This window comes from Mesocricetus auratus, unplaced genomic scaffold (genome assembly GCF_017639785.1).
Source record: "Mesocricetus auratus isolate SY011 unplaced genomic scaffold, BCM_Maur_2.0 Super-Scaffold_100006, whole genome shotgun sequence".
In the NCBI taxonomy this organism is placed as follows: domain Eukaryota; kingdom Metazoa; phylum Chordata; class Mammalia; order Rodentia; family Cricetidae; genus Mesocricetus; species Mesocricetus auratus.
Window position 1 is genome coordinate 70,557,110 of NW_024429190.1, and position 21,151 is coordinate 70,578,260.

The 21,151-nt window shown below is 37.3% G+C and overlaps 1 protein-coding gene across 5 annotated transcripts in view; it reads right to left on the bottom strand.

Moving 5' to 3' along the window:
• The window catches only part of Cnot6l (CCR4-NOT transcription complex subunit 6 like), an 88,172-nt gene that overhangs the window by 45,027 nt on the left and 21,994 nt on the right, over positions 1 to 21,151 (bottom strand). For 4 of the 5 annotated variants that reach the window (XM_040747446.1, XM_040747448.1, XM_040747445.1 and 1 more), the window contains exons 2-4: positions 16,135 to 16,256; positions 14,176 to 14,362; positions 10,896 to 10,981 (exon numbers count right to left, since the gene is read on the bottom strand). In XM_040747446.1, coding sequence (XP_040603380.1) covers positions 10,896 to 10,981; positions 14,176 to 14,362; positions 16,135 to 16,246 — 385 coding nt within the window. In that variant the 5' untranslated portion in view covers positions 16,247 to 16,256. Of the gene's footprint in view, positions 1 to 10,895; positions 10,982 to 14,175; positions 14,363 to 16,134; positions 16,257 to 21,151 lie in introns of those variants that run through there. The other variant, XM_040747449.1, reaches the window with a different exon arrangement.

Genomic DNA, 21,151 nt, shown 5'->3' on the forward strand with positions numbered 1-21,151 from the left:
CAATAGCTGGGAAGGAGGTATATTTGAGACTTGTGAACAGAAAGGAGAAGAGGAGATAAATCTAGGTGTGGGAGAGACACAGAGAAGAAACAGGAGATGCAAGATAGAAGAGAGGTAAAGAGCCATAAGACAAAACATAGATTAATATAAATGGGTTGATTTAAGTTATAACAGGTAGCCTAAGCTACAGGATGAACTTTCATAGTAAGTTTCTGTGTAGTCATTTATGTGTGTAGTGATTTATGGGGGGGGATGTGGAAAAAGGCCTGCTACACTACTTGTAGTGATATGTTACTTGTAATCTAACAAATAAAGCTTGCCTGAAGATCAGAATGCAGAGCTTAGTCACTAGTTAACACCACACCTAAGTAACTAGATAAGCCACACATCTAAACCACTAGGCAATGAAGGTCACACCTTTAATCCCAGCACTCGGGAGATAGAAGCAGATGGATCTCTGAGTTCAAGGCCGGAGCTCAATGAAATCTCAGTGCAATCTGAGGTTTTGGTGGAGAGCATTGCAGTCTGCAGTCAACTCTGAGAACTTAGCCTTGGTAGAGGTGAGAACTCTCCAGTTTTCCAGAAGCCACTTTGCTTCTCGATCTTCAGCTTTAACCCCAATATCTGTCTCTGGGTTTTTATTACTTGTGCTACAACTACTTTTCATTTACCAACAGAAAAAAGTGGACTCTCCCCCCCCCCAAAAGAAGATGTAAAAAGCTTTACAACTTTACCTAAGTATTTATGTAGCATCAGTCAAAACCAAGGGAAAAACAAAGACAAAAAAAACCTGGCTAGAAGCAAAAAGAAGTGAACAACTGCTTTTGAGAAATGGATAATTTCCTTTAATGGCAGTAATTATAAGCACTCATAGAAGAAATATATTAAAAAAGTAATCAAAAGGGGCAGAGCAAGGGTCTTCAAATCTGTGACTTCATAAACACAACAATAAAACTGATAAAAATTAAAGTGGTTCTACTATCAACTAAGATCTGTAAAATGGCTACTACATCTATGCTGAAGATTCAGAAGACTGATTAATATGTGACTGAGATGACAGAATGTTACAAATTGAGAGAGAAAATTATCCTAGGCTATCTTTAATCCCCTTTCAGAGTTATTGTCAACCCCTCTATTAGATTTAACATGGTTGTGAATATTTGTTTGGAGTTTTTTGTTTTGTTTTGCTTTTTTGAGACAGAGTTTCTCTTTGGCTTTGGAGGCTGGCCTGGAACTAGCTCTTGTAGACCAGACTGGTCTTGAACTCACAGAGATCAGCCTGCCTCTGCCTCCTGAGTGCTGGGATTAAAGGCATGAGCCACTACCGCCTGGCTGGTGGTTGTGACTATTAAGTAAAACTTTTGGGATTAACAATTACAAGCAGACAATCAGCCCTAAAGTTAAGAATAAGATAACACCCCACTTAGCTGATGGACCTCTATCAATGTATTTGTTAAATATATTGATGTATGGCTTCCTTTTGCTCTATAACTATGTAAGTTCATATGCTCTCCTGTACCATGGAACATGGTCATGGCAAACTGAACATTCATATTTGGCTCAGAATCAACTGTCTTATTTTATCTAGACACAAGAGTAATAAATTAATTATGTACTCCATAATGACATTCAATAAGCAATGACATATGTGATAGTGGTGTCCTAAGATTACAATGGAGCTGAAAACATTTTATGACCATGCAACATTACTGTCTTCATCTCATCGAAGAATGATGTATTCATTATTTATGTACTTGTAGTGATGTTGGTGTTAAACAAGTCAGTATTGCCAGCTGCATAAGATTATAGGATATGAGTATATAATTTTTAATGACAATAAAAACTATTACTTGTTCATAGATTACATTGTACTAGAATATATTACTCCTACACATTGCAAAATACATGCCTGTTACATCACAGCAACTTCACCATCTCATATTTACCATATTCTTTGACTGTAATAAGAGATGAGATAGGGTTCCTAACCTTACCATCTAACTTTACCATACATTCTATGATAGTTACGCAAAGATGAAGTTGGCTAAAAAGCATATTTTTAAGAATATACTCCTGTCCTTAAGCAATACATTACTCTGAGATCTTGAAAAAAAAATTACCAAATGGCTCCAGGACCCAGAGAGAATTCATTTAAAGGAAAATTTTTTTCACTAAGGAAAATGATGTTTAAAGTTTTTACTTCTGATCCCATACTGCCAGAGCAGTCCAGCTGGAGTTCTTTCAGCTTTACCTCATAAAGACTAGTCATTATCTAGTCTGCATGGTGTTTTTCTGGCTGCTGTCCATAGTTGAAGTATCTCCTCCCCACACTGCCCACATGCTCAAGTAAGAGGGTAATAGAGTGTAGAAAATTATTAATGGCTAATTACTGGCAAAGTTTAACTTTGTAGGAGTGGGAGAGATGTTGGAGGTAGAATAAACAATAGGCTAAACAAATGAAAATCTTGAGATTGAATTTCTTGGGGGGGAGGGGTTGAAAAGCTCCTGCAGTTTAAAAGACCATCCACATGCAAAGGGCTATCCACGGGAAGACTGAAACAGCTTGTTTCACCACTAATGTGGTGATATACTGTTTATAGTCTAATTAAGCCAATGAGGATCAAAATCAAAGTTAATCACACTCGCCAGCCATAGATTTGGGTGGTAGTGGCACACACTTTTAATCCCAGGATTCAGCAGATAAAGGTAGATATCTGTGAGTTCAAGGCCACCCAGGACTATATTAGAGTGAATCAGTCTAAAAGAGAGTGAGAGTTCACACCTTTAATCCCAGCCCTAGAGTAGCATATAAAAGGAGTCCAGTGTCACAGGCCGCATTCTGAGATTTAGTCTCCAGCCACAGTCAGGAGAGGAAGCACTCTGAGGTTTGGTGGAGAGCTTGTGGAGACAGGATCATCCCTTTTGGACTGAGTTAGAAGTAAGAGCTAGTGGCTGGCTGCTTTGCTTTTCTGATCTTCAGCCTGAACCCCAATATCAACCTCTGGGTTTTTATTTTTTGTTACACCTTGACCTTGAAACTATGCCCAGGCAGGAAACAAAGCTATCAGACAGTTATAAAGTTCCAGCTTAGTAATAAAGTGTATTCCAAACAGAATCACAAAGCAAAGCTGGCATTAAGGAAAATCTCAGACCCTGAGTAAAGACTTCAGTGGCCAGAATACAAAATTACTTCTGAAAATTCACTAAAACGAAAAGAATAACTGTAAAATTATAAGTAACACTAACACATAATTAGAGTACAAGGTAAAATTCTGATTTCTGAACTGTCATGTTTATTTAAAGGTCTAGCTCTATCCAAAAAAAATCCTATAAAAGATACTAAGAAATAATATATTATGAGACAAGCTAAGGGAGGAAAAAGTAACAGATAATGGATTTACAAATGAAGTTACTTATAATATCAACACTCTGACCTTAAGGGTTCAACTTAACAACTGTTAAGCTTTAGTACAGTTCAAAAGCAGTATGTGTTTAGAAGAAACCACATTTCAATTGTAAACTACCTTGAAAAGTCAGGCATGTAATCCCTGAATTTAGGAGGATTACAATCTCAAGGCCATCATGAGTTAAACAATGAGAAACTGTCTCAAAATCAAATACTGAAGGACAGTTTCAAATTGATTTCTTTTTACCACCTGAAAAATGTCTGAAAAAACTGCAGAAAGAAAAATACGAGAAAAGAATGAACAACAATAACAACAAAATTCCAGAATAGCTCAACAACAATCTTGACAGCTACAAGCAAAGGACCAAAGGTGAGGACATATGAGATTACACAATATAAAAATTCAAAGTAAGAAAAAGCAATGATGAAGGCCATCTGAGACGGATACCAAGAATAGCAACATGATAGGAGTTCCAAAAAGACAGAATTAAAAAAGAACTAGTGGCCAAAACCATCTCAAATTTAATGGAAACAAATAGCACACATATCAATCAAGCTTACCAAATTCCAAGTGGGATGACAAAATGCAAGAGGTGTAAAAACCATAAGAAATTTCAAAAGAGGCAGGAAAAGTAAGGTATCATAGGCACATACTCAGCTGGCTTACTAGCTGAAATGCCTACAAGAAACTCACCTTACCATACAAATACATTTAAAGTAGGCTTCATGTCTGCACTCGTGTGTGCACACAGTACCATGCGGAAATTGCTCGATCCAGAGCCATTTGAGAGCTTCACCTCTCAACTCATCAGAACTGAGGCAGCAACTTATTCCATAAGCACTCTTTTTCTTACTGTCTACAATCATATAATCTCTGCTCCTGCATATATGACTTGTGACAGTTTTGCTTGTAATTGCTCAGTTAGATATTAGGACTGTTTTTTTATATTCCTCTACTCACTTTACTGTAAGCTTCAGTCACATCTTGCACACTTCTCTTCATATTCCTACATCTTCTCTTCCTTACACCGTTTTTTAATCTTCCACAGCTTTAACAATCTCAAAATCTATGGATCCTAACACCAATGCCCTCACATCCAAGCTACTTTACCCACCTCAATTTTGTTTTCTTTTCCAAGTCTAGTATTTATTTAATCCTTATCCTTAATCATCCTACTTCCTACTTCTCTCCAACTCCTTATTTTATTATCTAAGAATATGAGCATTCTCTACACCATCCTTAGTTGTTCATCCTCCAATAGCTACTAAAGCTATTAAGTGACTAATATAACACCTGTACAGTGGTATTCAAGAAGCTGTGGCTGCTCTAGCAGTTACTGTCCCATACAGAGTTTATACCAGGCACCCCAAGCACCTGGACTGAGGAACTACACACAACTCTACCACATTCAAGTCCTACATGAATACTATGAATACATCAACTGAAAGAATAAAAACAAATAAAATCAAGTAAAGTAATGCCAGATGCATAAATAAAAGGGGTAACATAACTTCTTGAAATTACGATCCTACAGTAATGGCATCTAGTGATAATAAGTGAGATGAAAACCCAGAGACCTTAACAGGATTGTTATGTGTTGAAAAAAGTTAAAGACGAAATAAGTTACTCATTGAGAACACAAGGAAATAAGTCAGCATGAGATACAAAATAATTTAGCAGCTTAAAAAAGAAATAAACTGGCCGGGCGGTGTTAATCCCAGCACTCGGGAGGCAGGCGGATCTCTGTGAGTTCGAGGCCAGGCTGGACCGAAAGCCTCCAAAACAATACAGAGAAACCCTGTCTCGAAAAACCAAAAAAAAAAAAAAAAAAAAAAAAGAAAAAGAAAAAGAAAAAGGAAAAAAGAAAAGAAATAAACTGAAATGCTGGATACTAAAAACATACTAAGTTAAATAAAAAGTTCTTGAATGCTCTCAATCAACAGCACAGATGAAGGAGACAAAAAGAAAAGTAGAAGAACTAGAGCAATCAGGCAGGGACAAAGCTAAAACAGTAACAGAAGTACCAGTGGGACTAACACATACATGAAATTCTGAAATGGCCAAATCTATACATGGTAGGTACAGAAGAAAGAAGAGAACACAGTTCATTCTAAATGCATAGAAAACATTTTTTAAATAATGTTTAGGAAAGAGAAGCAAGGTCAAGGAACTAGAATAATCAAACAAGGATAAAGACAAAGAACATACCAATGGGAATTAATTCCAAGGTGTATGTAGTACTCTGAAAAGACCAAATCTACAGAGAATGAACACAGAAGACTCTTAAAGGCACAGAAAATGCTGTTAAAGAAATCATGATGAAAGATGTCCCAGAATTAGGAAAAGAAGTATCAATTCAAATACAGGAGACATTTTAGATACCAATCAAGGAAGAAAAAAAAAATAACAGAAAAGAAAAATCCCTTGATTGTAAATAAAACACCAAACATAAAATTTGAAAACAGTAAAAGAGAAATCCAAGTCACACACAAGTCCCTCAAAATGAAAGTAGATTACTCAGCTGAAAATTTACAACCCAGATGGCCTAGACAGATGTATCTCAAGTTCTGAAAGAAAACTGCCAACCCAGATTAATACAGGTATACTAATAAAGCTATCTGTCATAATTAAGGAAAAATTAAAACTTTATGCAATAATAGTAATAATAATAAAGGCTAAAAGAAATTTTGACAACTAAGCCAGCTCTACAGAAAACACAAGGAATCCCTAAGATTGAGGAGAAAAATTTATGAGGCCATAGGAAATAAATAACGCTAGAATGATAATTAAGCAAAAGAAGAAGAGGGGTAAAAACCAAACACTACAAAATCAACAAAGTAACAGGAATCAATACATACCTTTTAAGATTAATTGTGATTATTAATGGTCTCTGAAACTGCTAGAAAAAAAAGTAGGGAGTACACGTCAAGATATAGGTATAGGTAAGATCATCCTGAATAGGACTCCAGTCGCTCAGGAATAATCAACAAACCAGAGCTCATAAAATTAAAAAGATTCGTACAGCAAATGAAACTGCCAATCAAGTGAAAAGGTAGCTTCAGAATGAGAAAATCTTTGCCAGCTATCTATTATATATCCAACACGGGATTAGCATTTAGACTATACAAAGAATTCAAGTAGTTAACATTAAAGAAACTGAAAAAAAAAAAAAAAAGACCGTGGACCTAAACAGAGTTCTCAAAGAAAAAAATACAAATGACTGGCAAATATTTTTAAGTGTTCAACACCACCAGAGATCAGGATAATGTAAATTAAAACTACTTTGAGAGTCCATCTCACCCCAGTCATAATGGCTATGGTCAATAAAACAAACACCAACAAATGCAGGCAAGAGTGTGGGGAAAGGGGAATTCTTATTGTTAGTGAGTCTGTAAACTAGTGTAACCACTATGGAAATCAGTGAAGTGGTTTCTCAAAAGCTGAAAAAAGATTTACAATAAGATCAAGATACACCACTCCTGAGCATATACCCAAAGGACTCCATAGGCTCTTACAGAAATATACCCATATTTATGTTCATTGTTGCCCTAGTCCACAACAGCTAGTTAATAAATGCCCATCAACTGATAAATGACTAATGAAAATGTGAAACATGATGGAATTTTATTCAGCTGGAAAGAGAAATGAAATTATAGAATTTGCAGGGAAATGTTTGGAACTGGAATACACAGTTAAGTGGGATAACCCAGCAAGACCAAGGCCACATGTTCCTTCTCACATATGGATCTTAGTTGTGTATTTTTAGAGTTGTATATCTAAACTGGACTGTCTGTAATGGTCAGGAAGCTAGAAAGTGCTCATGAGAGGTAGAAGGGAAGATATTAAGGGGTGAAGAGACAGAATACATGTGATGAGGCTTTAAGTGGGGATAGGGAAGGGGTGCTGAGAGGTAGGTTAAGCAAAACTAAGGTTGTATGGAAAGTCCTTATGGAAATCCACTACTTTGTAAGCTTACTAAAAATTTCAAAAGAAAAGTTTGAATACAGGTATTGCTTGGGTGAACAATGCTTTCCCCCAAAAGATAGGAATTATTAAAATAAACCCCCAGTGCCAGGCATGGGATAAACTGTTGGGAGCGGGTAGCTAAAGGCCCCAAAACAACACACGCTACTGCCATTGCTTTTGGTTCCCACCATAACTACATGCATTAACACAAAGCATTGTGTTTGCAGAACAAAGAAATCAATCTGGAACTAGCCTTGAAAACATTATCCCCGATGGCTTGTATTCAGAATGCTGGAAGATGCTATTCAGGCCACTAAAGGAGAAAAATCATTAGTCAACAGTGTACCCAGAATGCTGTAATACCTACTTGCCAGGCAAAATGTGCCCACTGTTACAATAGGAAAACATGAAGATTATGGGGTTACCAACTGCTTTTTGATTGAATCTGAGGTCTGCTCTACAGGAGGAAATTCATGCCAGGTACTGTAAACCTTGGCCAAATATTACTGCTGCTTTGTTAAGTGGGCATTTTATCAAATTGCCTTCTATGTATTTTTGTTTATGCTCATATATTAGTGCTGCTTGCAGCTTTGACAGAAATGTTCTTCATGATGTGGGCAATGGTTTGTTATGCAGAATCATAACTAGTTAAAGGGCTAACACATTACTGTTGAGTGCTCAGGCTTCAATGGGACATCGACATCAACCCTCTGATCCCCAAGGCTCAGCAAAACAGAATTGAAGACGGAAAGAAACAGCTGGAAGAAAGGGAGGAGTGCAGTGAAATGCTGTTATCTGAACATGACATGGCTGTCACACTTAGGAACTAAGTATAACTATGTTTACCTACATAAGACCTACACAAAATCAAGTCAACAGTCAGCATTCCAGCAAGTAGGCACTAATTGGATACAGTGGATCCCCATCCCACAAGAAAGGGACAGGACATGAATGTAGGAGAAAGATACACTAAGTCTAAAAAGAGAGGGAGAGGGGAGCTGAGAGCAAATATAATCAATTGTATACATGTATGACAACTGTCAAAAGTAAATCTTTTCTTTTTTAATTAAAGTACTACAGGAATTATATGAATACATAAAAATTAAATAACATGATATCCAAACCTTTTTCTACAGGGAAGTTTCTGTAGCTGCTTATATAGGTAACTAAATAGGTCAAAGCAATCACAGTGTGGCTACCATGTAACTGTTCTCCAGGTAAAACATAACTAGCTTTATGCAGCTTGCTACAGTATTTGCTACTTGCTTGAAACATACTGAACCCTAGCCAGGATTACTCAATTGTATAAATAAAGTACTGGGGGTGAGAGCTGATATTCCATGGAAATAGAGCCCAGGAGCTATATTTATAATAGAATTTATGTAAAAAAAAAAAAAAGAATACAAAAGAAAGCAAGATCATTATACAAAAAGGTCAAGAATATGCAATAATTGTAAAATGCACACAAATCCAATACCAAACTTTGCTTCCCATGTTTACCAAAGGACAGAATAGTCAGAGAGACAACAGAAACATGAGGGTCCAAGTACACTGTAGACACACATTTATAGGACATTTCACTATAGTGTAGAATATACACTCTGCTCATCAGCACACAGAACATCCACCAGGACAGACTATAATGTATCAGATGCAAAAACACTTCTCAACAAATTTGAAACATACAAAATTGCATATTTTCTCTGACCATATGAATTTTTTAAGACATTTCACTCCTTCAACTGCTTAAGGAAAAAGGTAAAAGGCAGGAAGAGCTTTAACTTTCTTTTCTAAAAGTTCCTGGTCCTTCTGTATATGATCACTTGAACAGAAAATGTAACTAAATGAAAACTATTGAGGACAGTTTGAACATTCCTACTGAAAATGAGAACTCAGAAATGCAGCTGGGAATGATAGCACATACCTATAATCCTAGCGCCTGAGAGTTTGAGACTATCATTTCTAGCTACACCCAAGGCATCTCAAAAGAAAAAAAAAAAAAAGGAGGGGGGAGTACAATGCTACAAAACTATACTATTACTGTCAGACTATGTATATAGTGTGCAAAAAACATCAATGAATTATACCCTCAAAATACCTTGTTACACCTTTATAAATGCTGAAAACTCAAAAGAGAAGCAAAACAACCACTACTTCACTCTAGTAAGAGGGATGTCTCCATAGGCAAGAACAAAGCTAACTTATACTTACTTGGTGAAGTATAGCTAACAACTGACTAACAGATTAGATACATGAAAAGATTATTTTTAACTTATTAAGTCAAATTATTTCCTATAATTAGCACAAAGTTCAATATTATTTTTCTTTTATCTAGACTGACAATCCTGACCTTTTGATCAGAGAAGAGATCTTAATGAATTTGTGTTAGTAGAAAAAAATGTCACTACGATGAAGACCAGCCAAAGAGTACTTTTGCTTTGGCTTTTTGTTTTGCTTTTTTGGTATTGTTGAAGATCAAACCCAGGACCTTATACAAGGCAGGCAAGCAATTCACTACTAAGTTGTATATTCAGCCCTAGAAACGCTAGTTTTAAGACTTAATACTTTAGTAAAATAAAGGACAGTAAAATTAACAAATAATCAGAATAATTCATTCAGCTGGTAATATAGCATAAATTTTTAGGAATGTGTAAGACAAGATGTGAAAAAAATGAGTCATGTTAAAGCATTCAATGCTAGTATTTGCTATGTCAAGAATGTTGTTTCGCTCAAAGGGTAAGTCTGCTAGGTTCAATTTTAAATTGCTAAATTTATCACTAATGAGCTTTCAATCATTATTACCAGAATGTAGAAAACAGGTGTTCTGAAAGTTCCAAACAAAAGAATTATTCTCATTAAAGATAATTATAAATAGGGGAGAAAGTATTAATTCCTCAATTCATGAACCTAAGCTTATAAAAATGATAAACGGTCCACAAGTTTTCAATCAAGAGGTACAGGCTTGCCCCATCAACCTACTTCTTGCTAGATGATTGTTTTAACTATGTAAGACTTAGCATACAGAAAATAAACTGGTGGCTCACATCTGTAATCCCAGCATGGGGTGGGGGGGTGATTTAATACAGAGTGAATATGGAGAGTTCAAGGCTGGTCTGGGCTAGAGTATAATATCTTACCTCCAAAACAAGAGGAGAGAGAAATGAGGAGGAGTAAAAGGAAGTGGGGAGCAAAGTGGATGGCAGAAGATAAAAAAAATTTTTTTTGGTTTTTCGAGACAGGGTTTTCTCTGTATTGTTTTGGAGGCTGTCGGTCCAGCCTGGCCTCGAACTCACAGAGATCCGCCTGCCTCTGCCTCCCGAGTGCTGGGATTAAAGGCGTGCGCCACCAGCGCCCGGCGAAGATAAAATATTTTGACCACTACATTTCTAATGCCTTTAGCTAATCCCTCTCACATTCTCAAAATCATAACAAAACTGACCTATACTTTTAACAAAACCATCTTTAAAAAGGCATTATAGCAGTTCGATAGTATTAACATTATCTTCTTTTTAAGTCACTCACCTGTTAAACCTAGAGTTTGTAGCTGGAAGAGCCGGCCAAGTTCATAAGGCAAAACCCGTAAATAATTGTCATTTAAAAGCAATTCCCTGTTTAAAAAAAATTTTAAAGGTTTCAGTACAATATAATATGCTTTATTAATACCATATTTGTCATTCTTAGCTTTCTTCTAACACATCATGAGTGATGTTTACATTCAAGGCATTTTTTCATGTTTTAATCCCCAAATGCTGAATACTATTAAAGTGCTACTACAATTATGAAATATCTCTATGATTTACTAATTTGGTAGTACAGATTAAATTCAGAGGTATATGAACTGCACATCAATCTCAGGCTAAATAAAGTTTTTTTTCATCTACAATATCTAGTAGATGCCAATCAGAGTGACAGATGTTATTAGTATCCAAAAGCTGTAAGAACTTGAGCCACGTTTAATTCAAAGAAGTTTTTGGGTTTTTTGTTTTGCTTTGTTTTGTTATAAGACAGGGTTTTCTATATATAGAGTTGGCTGTAGACCAGGCTAGCCTCAAACTCATAGAGATCCACAAGACTCTGCCTTCCAAGTGCTGGGATTAAAGGCATGTGCTTCTACCCAGCATGAAGAGAGTAAATTTTTAACAAATTTAAGGATTAAGCTAAAATTAGTAGCCAATTGCCTATGTCATCTATTATAAATAGTCATGCCAAAATACTGAGAAAAAAATAAAAACAAAAAGAGAAATACATGACAAGGCAGTATATTGCAGAAGCTAATAATTAAGTAGAAACATGAGGAAAGGGCCGGCAAGATTTTGGCTTAGTATGCACAGACATTTGTTGCAAGACATCTGACACAAGACCCACAGACAGGAGAGAATAGACTCCCACAAAGTTTCCCTCTGACCTCCACATGTAAGCTGCTGACAGGTGCAAACTCACACACATAAGCAAACATGTTATTAAAAAAAAAGGAGATGGGCTGCAGAACTAAATAGAGAGTTTTCAATAGAGGAGTCTAAAATGGCTGAGAGGCACTTGAGAAAGTGCTCAACATCCTTAGCCATCCGGGAAATGCAAATCAAAACAACTCTCAGATACCATCTCACCCCTGTCAGAATGGCTAAAATCAAAAACACCAATGACAATTTATGCTGGAGAGGATGTGGTGAAAGGGGGACACTCCTCCATTGCTGGTGGGAGTGCCAACTGGTTCAGCCACTTTGGAAATCAGTGTGGAGATTCCTCAGAAAAATGGGAATAAACCTACCACAAGACCCAGCAACTCCACTCTTAGGCATATATCCAAAAGATGCCCATTCATACAACAAAGAGGTCTGTTCCACTATGTTCATAGCAGCTTTATTTGTAATTGCCAGAACGTGGAAGCAACCTAGATGTCCCTCACCTGAAGAGTGGATAGAGAAAATGTGGTATATCTACACAATGGAGTACTATTCAGCAGAAAAAAATAATGGAATCATGAGATTCGCAGGCAAATGGATGACACTAGAAGAAACCATCCTGAGTGAGGTAACCCAGTCACAAAAAGAGAAACATGGCATGTACTCTCTCATATATGGATTTTAGACATAGATCTGGGGAGTGCCAGCCTACAATCCTATGGCCAGAGAGTCTGGGAAACAGAAACTTTATTTAGTGGCTGATCGAAGAAGAGGCAGACTCCCTTGGTTAAGTACTGAGCTGAACTCAAGAAAGCCAGTAACAGAGAGGGAGGACTGATGATCAAAGGGATTAAGACTGGGCTGGTTTAACCCCCAGAAACAGCTGACCAGACAAAGGTTAACTCTTGAATCCCAGGCATTAGCCTGGGAAGCCAGCATGGGACTGATCAAGACCCCCTGAATCTGGGTGTCAGTGAAGAGGCCTAGGGAATCTATTGAGCCTTGGGCAGCAGATCAGTACCCATCCCAAGTATACACACGGACTTTGGACTTCAATAGAACAATGTGAGGTACACTCTCACCCAGAACTCTTGGGAAAGGGTCTAGGCCCTGCCCTATATGAAATGACACACTATGGACACCCCCATGGAGGGCCTCACCCTCCCTGGAGAAATGAGAGGATAACGGGGGGGGAGGGCACGGGAGGAAGGGAGGGAATGGGAGAGGGACCTGGAACTGACTTGTGAAGCAACCTTGATTCTTATCTAAATTTAAACTGGAAAATTAAAAAAAAAAGATATGAAAAACAAAATGTACTCTGGTGAACAATCACTAATATAGAATATATTTACTAAAACACAAAACAAACGATAGGAACAGATCAATAAAGACAAACACAGAAGAGAGACAACACAGATAAATCTAAGTTTGTAACTGAAAATTTGAACAAATTATGAAAAAAATACCTTCATTAGTAAAGGACAAAAAAATAAGCATTCATAAAACCATTTGGGGGATGGTAAAAGAACAAATAAATAACACAATAGTTATTAATTTTAGACATATAAGAGCAACTTTTAAAAAATTATTGCTACTATAATCAATAAATAAATACACACATACACCAAAAACAAAACAAAACAAAACCGCATTACTCAAAAGTAATTCTTGTTTTGCAAAAAGTTAATTAAGATACTGAAATGTTTTCTCCTAAAGGAAGTCCTGCCGGTGTAGTGGCACACGCCTATAGTCCCCAGATATAAGAGGCTAGAACAGAGCTGCTGCAAACTGAAGCCAGTTGGGGCACCACAGCAAGACCCTGCTTCAAGAACGAAGTCTTAAAGACTCTTGAACTATAAACCCATTTCAATCAAGTTGCATCAAAGAATTATAACATAAAATATAAACATAGTTTCTAACAAATTTGTTTCTAAAATTTTCATTTATAAGCAAGTCATATTTTCTGAAGTATTCTGATTAGTCTTATCAGACTTCACTCTAAGTAAGATTTTTAACCTCCCCTGCCTCAAAGTCTGTCAAGAAACAAGTAGCAAGAACTTACAATGCAAAGAAAAAGAATTGCCGGGCGGTGGTGGCACACACCTTTAATCCCAGCACTCGGGAGGCAGAGGCAGGCGGATATCTGTGAGTTCGAGGCCGGGCTGGACCGATAGCCTCCAAAACAATACAGAGAAACCCTGTCTCGTAAAACCAAAATAAATAAATAAATAAGAATTATTAAATGGAGGCCAACTCATGCACTGTACTTAAGACCAATCCTGTCTTTTGATCTTCACGGAAATGGAAATGGAAACCCCACCATTAAATAACATCCATAACTTTCTTATTTAGTAAATTTGTAATTTTATATAATGAATCATGTCTTTAAGTTTCCTCACCTGAGAGACACCATGTTTCCTAGTTCTGCTGGTAAACTTCTGAGTTTATTGGATGACAGATCCAGGTAAACCAGATTATGAAGCTTGGCAATATCAGGTGGAATGCGAGCAAGGTTATTGTCATTTAGGTGCAGCGCTGTCAAGTGTGTCAATGACCAAAGTGATGTACTTAAGCTCCGCACTCTACCTAAAAGGCAAAACACTAAAGCATAAACTCTAGACCCAAACCATACCCAGTTTATTTGGTACTGGGAATTGATCCTAAACCAAAGCTTTATGAATACCAGGCAAGTACTCTAAGAGCTGAGAGACATCCCAGGCCTGTTTATAATTATTAGAAAGCATAATTTATGTAAGGATTAAATATTTTATAAAAGCAAAGCAATAGTTTTTAAGATTTGTTTTGCTTTTAGGTGAGTATATAAGTGTTTGTGTGGGTATGTGCCGAGGGGAACAGGCCACTTGTAAGCCACCTGATGTTGGTGTTGGGAACCAAACTTTTGTCCTTTAGAAGAGCAGTATGTGCTCTTAATTAGCTGAGCCATCTCTCCAGACCCATAAAGTAACTTTTATTTATAGCTATCACTTTCCAAAAAGATTTAGATGAGAGATGGCAATATAATTCAGAGAATAAAACTCTCAAAGGGAAAATTAAACATACATACATACAGACATACATACATACATTCATACATGCTCAATGTTTATTTCTATTCAGGGTTCTTTCTACCACAGACTTCCCTTATTCAAACACTAAGAGTCAACTAGGATTTTACATTTTAGTACAAAAACAAAGTATTCAATGACGAGGCTATGAGTAAAAGAGAAACTTCTATTAACTTGGACTTAACACTCCATTCTCAATAGGGAGATTCTGCCCCTCAAAGGACTTACGCATTTTGGGTTGCTACAACTAAATAAATACTCTGGGTATTTTACTGGGTAAAAGCCAACTTTTGGCTTCTTCGTCATCATCTTCTTCTTCTTCTTTTTTTTTTTCTTTTGAGATAGGGTTTCTCTGTAGCTTTGGAGTGTGTCCTGGCACTTGCTCTGTAAACCAGGCTGGCCTTACACTCACAGAGATCCACCTGCCTCTGTCTCCCAAGTGCTGGGATTCTATAAAGGTGTGCACCACCACCACCAGGCTAACTTTTGGCTGCTTGTATGTACTTCTTGTAAGTACTTATATATGTACTTGGGGTTCTTACATGTACCTTGCTTAAAGTCCCTAACATTAGAGTCTTATAGTCCATGGTATATTTATCACAAGTAAGAAGCCAACACTGATACAGTAATAGTAACTAAACTCAGGCTTTATTCAGAATTTACTAGTTTTTACTTTTTTTTGTTTTTTAATTCAATTCAAGATGTTTTAATTATCGTGTCTCTTTAATCCTTCTCTTAAGGTACTTTTTGATGTTGTTTTTCACAATCTTATTAACTCTGAAGTATATCAGTTGGGTATTTTATACAATGTCCTTCAGTTTTCATTTGATGTTTTTTCTCATTTTCAGACTGGTTTATAGGTATTTCAAATCACAGTTTATTTCAACAAGTTCTGAATGTGTCCCAGTACAGCTAGCAGGTATAGTTACACAGACGGAGTTCAGGGCTCCTTCTTTGCCACCACTCAGATAATAGAAGGATAGCAAAGGTTTTAATTTGCAAAAAAAAAATTTACTCTGGAAAAGTCAACAGTTATTATATCATAGGACCTAATAATTTTACTCAGAAACTGAATTCTGAGTATCTTTAACTGTAGATGGTTATCCTTGCTCGAGACAATCTCACAAAAAAGGGAAAATATCTAGAAAGATTAAAGAAACATTGATTGCCTCAGGATTCTATATTTCCAATTAGTTCATTCAGTTAAACGACAGCAAAGAACCTATAAATACAGCAATACTCTTGCCAATTGTTGCTATATATCCCACATAAAATGTTTTAGATTCCACTCACCCGAGATTTCTAATTCTGCCCAGTGAGATTTTTTCCCATTGGCTACCTCCTCTGCTGACATGATGGTATAAATTCTGCGAGGATCTGGAGGATCATATTTTTCCTTTGGCATCCCTATTAGTCTGCGGAAAAGAACATATCAATAATTATTATAGTCAGAGCCAGCAAGATGGCTCAGGCAGTTATAGTGCCTATTGCATAATCTTAATAAGAGTTCAAGCCCAGAAACCCATGATGGAAGATCACCAAAACTTTGTAAAGTTGTCATCTAACATCTCTCCACACACTGCTTTTTTTTCAAGTTATTATTTTAATTATTTGAGGAAAGTAGTCATTTGGGGAAGAGAAAGATCAATTAGATAAATAATCAAATAAAAGTTAAATTAAAAATAATATAGTTATCAAATAAGAAAATTTTTTTCTCTCCTTTTTCCTACCACTTCCCTGTCTGCTGCCTGCTAATCTAAGAATCTGGCTGCAGATGAACCTCTCCATCCTAAAAAGGTACAAGAATCTCCCTCCTCTGCCAAGTGGGCTCTGATTCTCGTCAGAGACCCCACCACACTTCTCTGGTGCTGTGGCCTGAACTCACCTCAAAGCCTCCACTATGCTGTTAACCCTGTCCATGGCATTGATAATGCATCTGAGAAATGCATTACTACCACCCCTCACGCCCAGTAATCTGACTTGGTGTACTCTTTAACCAAAGCACCAAGCTAGTTAAATCATTTTATACTACATATTTTCACTTGAAGAAAAATACTACAATAGTCTAGGCTTTTGGAGAAACTCTTTAACAGATGCCCAAAGCAAAATGCAAATAAGCAGCCACACTAGACTGCAGAGAACACTGTTGCTCCAATTTCTTCCCCTGTGCTAAGATGCACTGCTTTCCTAGAAAAGCTGATCTTACAACTAGTTTCCTTAATGCAACTTGTCTAATAGTCCTGTTATTCTATCGCTCCATCTGAGTAATGCTCAGCTATTTCCTATCTAAGACTAACAGCACATGATTTTCCCCTTGAAACTGGAATTGATTTAGACAATGCTCAAGACCTATTCTATGTTTGTAGAAGAAGTAGGATCCTCTTTCCTGCTGATCATACACAGGGAAGGATAAAGCCCAGATAGTTCCACATAGCCATTCAACTACAAGGAAAGCTGACCTCATAAGAAGGTCTAGAAAACAGACAAATAAAAGGCAAATTTCTCAATAAATCACACATGCAACACCCACACACAGTATGCTTTCCTTACTACAACAAGCTGAGTTTTGTCTTCTGTTACTTGCCATCAACACATCCTAATCAGGTAAACGCTATCTTGATTTGCCCAAGTTGGTTATAATTTATACCTATTGTTCTAAGGTAATTATTGTCACTCCCTTTTACTCTCAAAAGTACTTAACTAGATAAATTACAGAGCCATGACAACTAAAACAAAAATCATGCTATTGTCTTCATAATCACAGCACAATCATCAATGGGGACTAAATCAATCACAAAACCACTTCAAATGTGCTAAGCCCTGAAAATAACTTTATTCAAGGGGTCCAATACAAGATTTACTGCTTTGAGAGCAGAAAATAAAATCCACTTCAGAAAATATATAATTAAAAAAAGAAAGCATCTTCAACAAATTGTGTTGGCAAAACTTGATGTCAACATATAGCATAATGCAAATAGATCCACAACTATCCCCAAGTACAAAACTCAAGTCCAAATGCATCAAAAGCCTCAACATAAACCCAGCTACACTGAACCTTACAGAGCACAAAGTGGGGAAGTAGCCTTGAACACATTGGCACAGGAGACCACTTCCTAAATAGAACACCAGTAGCATAGACACTAAAAGCAATAATTAATAAATGGGACCTCCTGAAAGTGAAAGTTTATGCAAGGCAAAGGACACCATCAACAAGACCAAACGACTCCCTACAGAATGGGGAAAAAACCTTCACCAACCCCACATATGACATAGGACTGAGCTCCAAAATATATAAAGAACTCAAGAAACTAGACATCAAATACCAAATAATCCAATTAAAAAATGGGGTACAGATCTAAACAGAGAGTTCTCATCAGAAGAATCTCAAATGGCTGAATGATACCTAAGGAATTGCTCAACATCCTTAGCCATCAGAGAAATGCAAATCAAAATGACTCTGAGATAACATCTTACTCCAGTCAAAATGACTAAAATAAAAAACACTGATGATAGCTTATGCTGGAGAGGATGCGGAGTAAGGGAAACACTCCTCCATTGCTGGTGGAAGTGCAAATTTGTACAACCACTTTGGAAATCAGTATGGTGGTTTCTCAGAAAACTGGCAGTCTACCTCAAGAACCACCAACACCACTCTTGGGCATATACTCAAAGGATGCATATTCATACCACAAGGACATCTGCTCAACTATGTTCATAGCAGCATTATTCATAATAGCCAGTACCTGGAAATAACCTAGATGTTCCTCAAAGAACTAATAAAGAAAATGTGGTACATTAACACAATGGAGTACAACTAGGCAGTAAAAAACAATGACATCTTGAAATCTGCATGCAAATGGATGGAACTAGGAAAAAACACCCTGAATCTGAGGTAACCCAGACCCAGAAAGACAAACACGGCATGTACCCACTCATAAGTGGATATCAGACAAAAAACAAAGGATAACCAGCATATAATTCACCACCCCAAAGAAGCTAGATAACAAGGAGAACCCTAAGAGAGAAATACATGCATTCCCCTGGGAAGGGGAAATAGACAAGATCTCCTGAGAAATTTGGGAGCATGGGGAAGAGAGGAGAGAAGATGGGGAGAGGAAGGGGAGAAGGGGGGGAGAACACAAAGGAGTGGGATGGTTGAGATAGAGAAAGGACAAAGAGGGGGCACAAGGAAAGAGATATCTTGAGCAAGAAACCTGGCACTAGGGGAATTCCCAGAATCCACAAGAATGACCCTAAGCATCAGGGTAGAGGATATAGAAACTGGCCTTCCCCTGTAATCATCAAAGAACCTTTATCCATCAACTGATGGAAGCAGATGCAGAGATCCACAGTTAAGCACGGGGCTGAGTTCCCAGAGTCCAGTTGAAGAGAGGGAGGAGACATAGCCTGAGCAAAGGTGTCAAGAACAGTTTGGGGAAACCCATAGAAACAGCTGACCTGAGCTAGTGGGAGCTCACTGACTCCAGACTGACAGCAGGACAACCTGCACAGGACCAAACTAGGCCCTCTGAATGTGGGTGACAGAAGTGTGGCTTGGGAAGTCTGTGGGGTCACTGGTAGTGGGACCAGGATTTCTCCCTAGTAGTTAAACTGACTTTTTGGAGCCCATTCTCTTTGGAGAAATGCCTTGCTCAGCCGGAGGCCCTTGGTCCTGCCTCAAAGTAAGGTGCCAGAGTTTGTTGACTCTCCATGGGAAGTCTTACCCTCTCTGAGGAGTGGATGGGGATGGAGAGGTAGGAAGGAAGGGGTAGCAGGAGGAGGGAAGGGAGTGGTAACTAGGATTGGTATACAAAAGGAGAAAAGATTGTTTTTAAAAGAAATTATATAAAAAAGCTGCTTAGTATCTGTTTGTGGGAGCTGAGCTGAGACAATATCCATCATCACAATTAAGGAAGTTTTCAAACGTTAGAAGAAAAAAATGGTAGAAAAAATCCACTTTAGATCAAACAATAGCAAATTTCAAAGCCACGTGTGTCCAATTAAGTATCTACATATTATCCTCTCAAATTGCATAGATATAGTTGATTTAACTTTTTATTTTGTTAGTGACCTGGCACTCGCCATGTAAGATTTCTACCCCTAGGCTATATCCTCAGCTTTACTGTTAGTTCTTTGCTCAATTTTCTTTGTTCTTTCTCACATGTGCCCTTAAACCAAGTATCCAAATCTGTCGTTATTTCTAAGAAACAGTATTCCAAGAGTTACTTCCAGGAGGTGTAAAATTTGCTGCATATCAAAAATAAAGCATGGTAGTATTCCATCGTGTACAAAGAAATCAAAGCTAGTTTATAAGAACACAATCAAAATTTCTCATGTCAGTTTTCCCTCTACTTAAAGGAGGGCAAGTTCTCATTGGATATGTGTCCCCAGTCTATAAATTGACTCTTCAATTCTAATCTCATCATATTATGTTACTTGGAGTTACGTTAAAGTAGAAAAAAATCCTTCTGGTCAAAAGAACGAATTTCTGGCCTAGGTGGAGACCTAATATTTTAGTTGGGCCAAGTCAATCACCTGGCCAAGGGTCACACCTACAAAGGCTCAACTTAAGCCATGCTAAAGAAATAAATAGATGCAATAAAATTTCCTTTAATGAAATACTATACTCTTCCTTCCCAGAACTCCTGCTCCCTACCCCTTGCAGTCAATATAAGCCACCACAAGGTTTGGCGAGTCTGCCTGGGGCCTCAGTTAGAAAGGCACAACTCTTCCATTTTCCTTTCTTTCTCTTTCCTTTGAATGCGGCCCAGAATGCAAATATGCTTTTCTGATTTTTGGATTTCCTTACTTTTTTCCTAAAGCTTCCCTCCCCATCATGTGTCTGTTCGGCATGTGTCTAACCTCCATGGCATGTTTTTTTTTCCCCCTTCCCTTTTCCAGCTGAGGATTTACAGTTTGCCTACCTTGGGATGTGATTCTCTTTAAACTCTAATAAAACTGCCCTCGAGCTTCCACTTAAGTTCATTCCTAAATTATTTTATTTATGACACCAAGAACTCAAAGGGGGCTCCTGTTGTTCTCTATATCATCTGGCAACCCAGGTGGAAGCCCAAAAACCTATTAATAATAATAAACCCTATTTTTCCATAAATGTTGTATAGTTAATTATAAAGCACAAAGAATATAATCATATAAATCAAGAAAAACTTGATTTCAACCACATTTGGCTTATTTTAAATGTGTCTCAAAGTTTTCAGAAAATGAAAGTTTTATTTTCTATATAACACATGGGAATCCCGTGGGCATTTTTTCATTTTAAGATTATGTAAGAGAGGCCAGGTGGACCTGC